The 10,207-nt window shown below is 33.8% G+C and overlaps 1 protein-coding gene across 1 annotated transcript; it reads right to left on the minus strand.

Moving 5' to 3' along the window:
* Positions 1-2,539: 2,539 nt before the first annotated feature.
* Positions 2,540-9,830, minus strand: LOC126712118 (ent-kaurene oxidase, chloroplastic-like). The gene is made up of 8 exons (XM_050411329.1): positions 9,612-9,830; positions 9,178-9,338; positions 4,433-4,594; positions 4,195-4,335; positions 3,857-4,111; positions 3,440-3,601; positions 3,152-3,346; positions 2,540-3,052 (listed from the first exon to the last, which is right to left on the minus strand). Exons 1-8 carry the CDS (start codon positions 9,766-9,768, stop codon positions 2,741-2,743), a joined length of 1,545 nt encoding a protein of 514 aa, XP_050267286.1. The 5' UTR covers positions 9,769-9,830; the 3' UTR covers positions 2,540-2,740.
* Positions 9,831-10,207: the final 377 nt, after the last annotated feature.

The following is a 10,207-nucleotide window of genomic DNA, read 5'->3' on the forward strand; positions in this document are numbered from 1 at the left end:
AAAAAAAATCCTTCTTTATCCAGTACAAACACAAGTACGTAGCAAATTACAAGCCTAACAAGTAACAACTACTTGATTTGCCTACATCTCTAGATAGGAGTCTCTTGATAGAGATATGAAATTTTCTATTGTGTGTTCTCTTTGTGATGATCATGGACCTTTTTCCTTGTATAATGCATCTTCTATTTACAGAGATGAATGGTAGTTATTTCCAGCCGATAACTACCCTACGAATCAACAAAGGAGATGGTTTTTGTAGTGCTTAATGACCATTCTTCCCTTATAATTACAAGTGTCGTCTTCTTGTCAAACATCTTTCACATAACATAAGTAACTATTAAAATTTATTTTCATATGAATGAATATATTTAAAAGTATGGTTTAGTTTGTAGCTTATAAAATTATATGGAGTATGAGAATCTCCATAACAATTTGTAACTATAGGTATGGAAATTTGTGGTTCATATAGTTTTGAACAAATTAGAGTCTGAGAAGGATTTTTCATGGCCATAACGTCAAACTCAATATAGTTTTGAGAAAGAATAGTTGCTAGATGTAGAACAAATGACTCAGACTTTTATGGAATAGAGGGCTCAGATAGCTCAAATCTTTTTCTTGTAATTTTTTCTATTTTTCTAGTCTAATTTCATGTGCGATGTGAATTAGAATTTTAGATATTTCCTAGCCGCCATAATTAGGAATGCTGTTGATAGTCTCAGGTCTCCTTTATCAAATTCAAATCCTTTGTACCACTTTTTGTGTACTACTTTATGTTTTATCAATCACTACTTAACATGTGTATGATTTCTTTCGATTTTAAACTTTGGTTATTTATAAGAAAAGTAAAAGCAAAACATGGCAAGTAGTACAAAACTCAATATAGTTTTGAGAAAGAATAGGTGCTAGATGTAGAACAAATGACTCAAACTTTTATGGAATAGAGGGCTCAAATAGCTCAGATCTTTTTCTTGGAATTTTTTCTATTTTTCTAGTCTAATTTCATGTGCGATGCGAATTAGAATTTTAGATATTTCCTAGCCGCCATAATTAGGAATGCTGTTGATAGTCTCAGGTCTCCTTTATCAAATTCAAATCCTTTGTACCACTTTTTGTGTACTACTTTATGTTTTATCAATCACTACTTAACATGTGTATGATTTCTTTCGATTTTAAACTTTGGTTATTTATAAGAAAAGTAAAAGCAAAACATGGCAAGTAGTACAAAACTCAATATAGTTTTGAGAAAGAATAGGTGCTAGATGTAGAACAAATGACTCAAACTTTTATGGAATAGAGGGCTCAAATAGCTCAGATCTTTTTCTTGGAATTTTTTCTATTTTTCTAGTCTAATTTCATGTGCGATGCGAATTAGAATTTTAGATATTTCCTAGCCGCCATAATTAGGAATGCTGTTGATAGTGTCAGGTCTTCTTTATCAAATTCAAATCCTTTGTACCACTTTTTGTGTAATACTTTATGTTTTATCAATCATTACTTACCACGTGTATGATTACTTTCGATTTTAAACTTTGGTTATTTATAAGGAAAGTAAAATCAAAACATGGCAAATAATAATTGGTGAAATATAGAATGGTACACAAAAAATGGTATAAATGATCTGTATTATTATTTTTATCTATTTAAGAGTATTTGTAGTGTAGCCTATAAGATAATTCAGAGTTCAATTCAATAAAAAAAAATTTAGACTTTTCTCCTGCATTTTCTAGTGGTTTTCGTAACTTTCCTTATAAAATTCAAGGAACCCAAACTTGGTCCTGCATTCAAATTTACTACTCACCAATCATAAACCTTGTAAAATTAAAATGCTGAAAGCTAGACAGGGGTGTCATCCTTGTTGTCTGAAAATTCAGATATCAATCATGTCCCATACCAACTCCCATGTCGTCCGAGGTGAATAAGTAAGGTAGGGCTAGTTATATTATCAACACCGCCATACCTCAAGCTCATAGAATGACAGGGCAAAGCCCATTAGGAGTTTTTGTTCTTCTTTGTTTGTATTTTATTTTATATTTATCAAGAAAAATGGTATTAAAAATTCTAGCTTTCAAAGACCTTACTCAGACGAAAAATCTTGACAAATACATTTTCACCTAACTTAATCATCGGAGCATCTAAGATCAATTTCTTACTATTGATCATGGGTAATGTGAGTAGGCCTTACTTGTCTTGCGGGGTTTGCACAGAGGAGCTTGGCCCAAGGAGAATTCGTTAAGTTAGGATCTATTTGTGGATCCGTCTAAATTTTCCCCCTTCACGTACGTAGTTATAAAATGTCTTTGATTCAATTTTACATTTTACAGAAAAAAAAAATAATAATAATTTGGTATATATATATATATATATATTGTTCTAGGAATATGAAATACGATATATATTTTTTTCCCTTTCAAAATCTAGCATTTTTATTTTTATTTTTTCATATGACAAGGTACAGTATTGTTCATGAAAGTCTAGACTAGAAGCAGTGAAGCACTACAAAGTTAGGAGGCAGGATACGAACATAGGTACAAACACAGCAACGCGAGAAATTTCTGAAAATTATAACATAAAACGGCCCGTACGACATCGATATAATATGGATACAGCATAGATATGATACGAATACAGCATCTTAAATGAAGTATTAGTACTTCTTAACTACAAAGCATAAATAAAGAGGCACTGGGCTTTGATCACTAGTCACTAATACAGTTTATTGTAATGAAACTAAACAGTAGTATTAATTCCTAGGCTTTAGAATTGCTTGCATGGGATAGAGTTTGTGAGTAGTGAGTCCAAGAGTATCCACGTTTTCCACCTCTCCATCTTTCAGCCTCCACTCAAATTCCTGTACTAACCTACCTATTGATGTGCATGCTATTAACGATGCCTGAAGTGAACCTGCACATACTCTCTTTCCACTTCCAAATGACATCGTCTTGTACATATCCATTGGATCGTATTTCTTATCAAGAAACCTCTCTGGCTTCCACTCTTCAGGGGTTTCCCATTGATTCTTGTCCATGTTACACCCGTATATGTTTACAGCAATCTGTGCAACATTGTTCCAAGTCAAATTTTGCTAGCAGAGATAATAACAAGTCATGAAATCTCATGGACAGATATAAGATAAAATAAGAAAACAATCAACCTCAGTCCCTGCAGGAACATAGTACCCTCCTATTTGGGTGTCTTCATGTGTGTATCGCAAAGGTACTAATGGACTTGGACTGTGCTTCCTCAGAGTTTCATGGAAAACAGCACTCAAGTATGGAAGCTTAGACAAGTGTTCCTCAGTAATCTTGTCAGTCCCACAAACATTTTGGATTTCCTGATAAAGACGATCCTGTTGCATGTACAATATTCGGTATTTTATAGTACTAAAACAGCAAAATTATAATCAAACCTTAATACCAAAATTGTGATTGACATTAATTACCTGCTGGTTTGGACTTTTAGCAAGTTCATACATGGCCCATTCTGTTGTAACGACAGTAGTATCTGCTGTCTCGATGATAGTTTCCCATGCCAAAATGCTAATTTGCTTTTCCGTAAGTGTTTTTACTTCAGATAACAAGTAATTGAGATAACAATTTTCTCCCTGTTCCAAATCCAAGGTGAGTTACAATACTAACTGTAAGAAACTTCATAGTAATTTTGCTCATCTAAGATCAACGGGGACGCTACTTTTTTCACATGTTCCATAACTTGATAATGCAGTGAGTTGTGATTGGAGCAACGTCAATATCACATGACTTCTTTACTGATATCACGTTTATTATGTACCAATCACAACACACCATGCATAAAATTAGTTATGAAAAATTATGTCCTCAGGCTAATTGAAAAACATTACCTTTCCTGAAGCAATGCGCTTCTTCTGCTCCTTGACAATGGAATTCATCACTGCTTGTCTGCGGGAAGCCAATCTCTGAATTTTCATTTCAAAGCACTTATTTGGAATCCATTTTAGATATGGGAAGAAATCTCTCCAATCAACCTCAATCGCACCCTTTAACATGTCAGACACTAGAACGTTAAATATCTCTTCTCTTGACAAAGTGGTTCCAAGCTCTTCCACAAAAAGTGATTCCACATCATATCCCAAAGCCTACAAGCCACAAAACAACAAATCTTGAGTCACTCTTATTAATAAGCACATATTTAATATTAAACCAAAATGAAGAAACTCACTTGTTTCATTGCCAGTCCAAAAAGTTCAGACTCAAATATTTTCCTGAAATTCACAGCTTGAAGAGGAGAGTTCTTTATATGAGCATGTAATTTGTTTGAAACATTTTCAATCAGAGTGTCTCTGTGGATTCGATGTCGCTTCTAAAAAGCAAATGGATATGTTTATTAGACATATTTTTGGCATAGTAGATAATGTGATGGAGGGTACATATAGGTGGACGAAATTAGACGAGCCAACCTGTGCATTAGCTCCCAGAAGCTCTGCGATTATATATTTCTTTACCATCTTGTGAAACTCATTGTAGTCACTTGTTGCAACCATAGATTTATTACTGGTGAGAAGCTCTAGGGCCTTTGATAACTTTCTTGTTGAGATGGATGAAAATCTGGTCACCATAGCCTGACACACAACCAGAAAAATTAAATTCCGTGTATATTATTATCATCCAGTATTTGCATGAGAATGTTGATGGTAAAGCAAAGAAAATTTAACAAATGGAACATCTTTATAATTAACTTATGGCCCGTAGGGTCCTTAATGCATTGATCCAATAAATTCAAGGACTTAGTGGTTCTCATGGACATTCGAGTACTTAAAGAAAAACAACAAATTAAATGGGACTGAAATATTTTTGCTTGTTCATGAATCAAAAAAGGGATTCTAGTACTGCCGAAAATAAACATGGTTAATCTTAGTAAAGCAAAAGGTGGTGCCTAAAATATACAAGAAAACTCTCAGCATGGGACTATTTCTGATAAACTGAAACCAAACTAGGTTCCATCTTAATTTATATGGCCAGCTCATATTAATTTCACTCAACTATTAAACTTTTGCTGAATACTTATCTTTGAACTTATAAAGCATAAGAACGATCTCGTGGTACTTTATTAGGACTGACATAGTCAATATGCTGAAATCAGGGAGTAAATAATGCCTGGTAGACATAAAATAATTTCTGAATAGAAGAGTTTGAACATTACCTAGTTCTGACTTGGATTCCAATTCCAAATCTCTTAAGGGGGGCTATTTGAATAATCCCACATTTTACTAGTTTAATAACTAATAAGTCCAACGACACAATAATTTTCAAAATTGTTGAGGTAGTTGATTGTGATTGACATACAATAACAATAATATCAATGGTGATTAGTTATGTTGCACCATTCACAAGCTATCACTTCAATTAGTTATGAAATAAGTTATGCTTAGCATTGTTGAGCAAGGCCTGAACTAAGAGCTCATTTGGTAGCAGAGTTTAAACCACAATTTTCACTGCTTAAGTGCTGAAAACTGTGATAACAGTGTCTTATAACTCAATGGCATTGCTTGTTGCCGGAACTAAACTTCAAATGCCCCCACTTTTTTTTTTTTTTTTTTTTTTTTTTTTTTTTTTTTTTTTTTTCCGGTAAGTTGCAACTATCATTTCTTTCGCTTAAACAGGACGCCAATAAGGTGATTAACATTTTTATTCATATGTCCAACAAGGCCTGCCACCATCAATAATTGGGTTAACGTTCATTCATGGCTACCCAACCCGCCAACCTATTTTGACGGGCCTAACTACAATATTAATTAATTTGTATCCTATTGGAATCTCATGGCTTTTTTTTACAAGCAATTAGTTTCTCATTATTTAAAAAAAAAAAATGTAACTTATGGTATTTCGTTTGTTTTCTTCAAAATTTTAAATAATTATTTGATTTGGTATTTACACACGCTGCAAACGTGTTCATGGGCTCTTAAAAGAAATCAGATAAGTTTGGCAACAATGCATTATTGATAGTTTTAAAATTAGATGTAGATAACTAGTTAAGAGAGATGAGGCAATTGAAAACATATAGAAAAAATATGTTTTTGGCAACTTATTTTACTATTCAGCTTATTTTTATTTATATTCATGGGTCCTGTTGCACTTTTTGGTACTATTTATGGGTCCCATTGTACTATTTCAGCTAACTTTTACCTTTATTTACAGTACTTTCAGCAAAACGTTTTCAGTTTCAACAAAATAAGTGAATCCCAAATAGACTCTAAATGACAAAGGAAATGAGGAATGTTTGGATAGGTTGTAATTTAATAAAAAGATCACATGCAAAAACTTTTAAGAATTTTGAATATATTCTTGGACTATTTTAAGCTTATGTAGATTTAAAAAAAAAAAATCATTTTCTAATAAACAATGTTGTTTGTATTGAACTTAAAATAATCGATCTACTTGTTTCATTATTAATATTTTTTTAGAAAATGAGTATTTTTTAAAAAAGAATTTTATAGAAAATTACTTTATTTTTCTATATTTGGTAATCTTAAAATGAGTTGGAAAAACTATCATTTGAAAAAAAATGAAATATATTTGTAAGAGAGTTAAGAGGAATTGCATCCTCACCCAGTTGCACTGGATGTTAATCCAAGTGGGGAAGGAGGATGAATTTCAAATCGCAAACATCAAACACTATGTAATGTATCACTATCTCTGGACTCTTATAAAATTTGAAACCTAAAATTTGTTAGGGGTCCATATCTTACCTAATGTATCAACCTCCATTCCAAATGTCCAAAATTAATAATAGATAATGAAAAAAAAAAAAAAAAACCTAGAAAATGAAGAAGATTGGTTTGCACAAAGGTGAAGTGGGTATGTGTATTTTCTTTTAGGATTATATCATTTGTCACAAGACTCAAATCTTGTTGAAGTTAATTAATCGATTATAAGAGCACCCACAGTAGAAGTGGGATATGTGCCAAATACTAAATATTTGGCACATATCCCACACCAAACACAAAAAACAGCTCCCATCAGATGTTGCATATGTGCCAAAATTATACCATTTGTGTCCGTACCATTGCAAATTTGCAACGGTATGGATAGATGTGGTAAACCAAAATAATGTTTTTTATTTGGCTTTCTCTCCTCTCACTTCTGGTCTTTATTTTTTCTCTCTCTTCTCACATCAGACCCAGCTCTTCCCTCAACAGAGAAAGAACAAAATGACACACTCCACATCTTCATGGGCAAGGCCACTCTAATCGGATCATCGCCATCGTCATCGCTGTCAAATGCGCAAGTGGCATGGGCGAGGCCACTCCAATCATCGCCACTCCAATCGGATCATTGCCATCGTCATCGCCGTCGGAGGCGCAAGCGGCATGGGCGAGGCCACTCCAATCATCGCCACTCCGATCGGATCATCGCCATCGTCATCGCCGTCGAAGGCGCAAGCGGCATGGGTGAGGCCACTCCGATCATTGCCACTCCGATCGGATCATTGCCATTGTCATCGTCGTCGGAGGCGCAAGCAGCATGGGCGAGGCTACTCCGATCATCTCCATCATCATCGTTGTCGTCATCGTCATCGTCATTGCCACTCCGATCTCGCCGATCTCTCTTTCTCTTTTTTGGTGGTTGGTTGTTTTGATTGTTGGTAGTTGGCTGATTTTGGTTGATAATGGTAGGTTGATCAGGTTGTGGGTGTGAAATTTGGGATGGGTATGAGATTTTGGTTAATGGTGTTTTTTGTGTGTGTAGGGGTTGATATTGGTTATAGTGTTTGTTTGAGTTCTTTTTTTTTTTTTTTTTTTTTTTTTTTTTTTTAAGCAGTGGCTGATATTGGTGATCGATGGTTGATCTGTGGGGGTGGCCAGTGGTTGTGGGTTGTGGCAGTTAATCTGCGGTGTGGGTTGTTGTTGTTATTGCTGTTGTTGATAAAAATGGGGAAAGGGATAATATATTATTTTAATGTATAGTAAATATTATTTTAATGCATAAAATTGAATTATAAAATATCTGATAAATGAGATGTTGTAAAATGATGTGATAAAATAATAAAATAGGCATTTAATATGGCAAAATGACATAATTTTTGCACTAGCTTCTACGGATGCTCTAACTATCATATAAATCTTTTTTTATTTTTAGGATTTTACTAATGTGTGAGGGCACACATTAATTTCTATTTTTGAAAATAAATTTCTCGATAATTAAAAAAATTATAATATTTTTAAAAATAGAAAATTTAATATGTATTTTAATCGGACTTTTTTATTTATTTTTTATTAACTTTTTTCAACTTTTTAAAAATCACCTGCCACGATTTGACAACACGTGCTGCCACGATTTGACTTTAACATAGATTACCGCTACAATCATAAATGAGAGTTGTTACTTTTTTATTGATTCAGGTAGATGGAGGGGCACACAAAACAATGAGCATGCAAGGAGAAAAAAAAAAAGAAAAAAGATCTGGGCGTACAAAACAAGAAAAAGGAAAAAAATAAATAAGATGAAAGAGAGTAATACTAAAAAAAAAAAAAAATGGCAGACAAAACAAAATGGAAAAGAAGCACTTAAGCAGTAGCAGAAAAGAAACGTGGTGCCGATCGGCAACATGGGTAGCTGACTTCATTGTTGTAAAGTCGGGTATGGTATTATAGTACGCAACCATTACTTCACTATTAAACTGAGAGTTTTCTTATGAAGTTAGTTTTGGGTGTTTGATATTCAAATCCAAATAATATATATATAAACGATTAATTACACACTAATGGTTTTATTACTGGTCAAAGTCAAACCGAGCTTGTGAAAGCGGATGAATGCAATTGGATTTGTATGGGGTTATGATTGAGAGCTTTTTCTATCCACAAACGAATTCATTTAACCCAGCCTACCAGTTTCCCTACTAGTGTTGATACTTTTGTCACTTCAAAAGGTGTTTGTCTTTTTCTTTAATCTCAAATAATCCATCAAAGTGCCATTGAAGTGGACACTGCACTAAAATAAAGGCCTAGTGTGGTGTACTGGTCCTTAGAGAACTCGAAAGAGTAAAAAAAGAAATCGGTAATTGTTTTCTCACCCTCGTTGATGACGATTTTTTATAAGGGCGTTTGATATCAATTCATGTTTATAATATGAAATAATTGATGCGTACGGATCATGTATAATAAGAAGTGTATGAGAATCAACAATGAAAGAATAGTAATAGTACCTCTTTGGCAACATGGGTGGAATTGAGGACGACCATAGTGGAAGCACCAGTTCTGATGGAATAGATTGGTCCATGTATCTCAGCCCACCTTAAGAACGTCTTGTAAGGTTTCTTCTCCTTCAGTTGCAGCAAATTTCCTACCACTGGCAACCCTGGAACCACTGCATGCACCACCCAATGTTCCCAAAATCCATTAATCAATTCCCAAAATGAAATACCAACTGGCCCATATCCAGATTCAAAATGAAAAACCAATCAAACCCGAAAGAGAAGAAAAAGGATCTTTTTGACAATTTAGTAATAGTTATAACAATAAGATTCGGAGAATTAAACTTTGGATATCTTTATTAGACACATCAAAAGATGCTAATTAAGGACAAAGTTAAGTTATTGGCAAAAGAAAAAGAAAGGATTTAAGGCACTAGAAGAAGTACCTGGAACAGGAGGGAGTTTGGAATATTCATTCTTCTTGGTTGAACGAAATCCTCGTATGAAGAAGAAGGAAATAAGCAAAGAGAGACCACCAACAGCAAAAGAGGTTGCAAAGGGCGTTGCTTGGAAATCTTGAAGAAAATGAGTTATGTTGGCCATTGATTTTGCAGTTCGATAGAGAAAGGATTGAATCCCTGTTTATGAGATACTTTCTAGTTTCAACCTGCGGTATACATTATATATATATATATATATATATATATATATATATGGAATTTAACTTTTTTTTTTGGGTTGAAATTGAAAATTGAAAACTGAAAATATTATAATTAAAATAATTTTTAAATGTGTGAATAGTATTGTGGGACCCGTGAACAGTGCATAAATAGTATTTTTTGTCCCCTACACAGTAAATTTATGTGATTTTACTATTCACGCACAGAAAAAAAAAAAAAAAAAAGACTGAAACGTAAACGCAAAACTAAACGTCAAATTAAGTGCAATCCAAACGGATAGACATGACAAAACGGGCGGGTCGGGTCGGGTTCGAGTCGGGTCAATCGGATTGCAGGTGAAACGGGTCACGAGTCAAAAACAG

This window comes from Quercus robur, chromosome 2, assembly GCF_932294415.1.
Source record: "Quercus robur chromosome 2, dhQueRobu3.1, whole genome shotgun sequence".
Lineage (NCBI taxonomy): Eukaryota > Viridiplantae > Streptophyta > Magnoliopsida > Fagales > Fagaceae > Quercus > Quercus robur.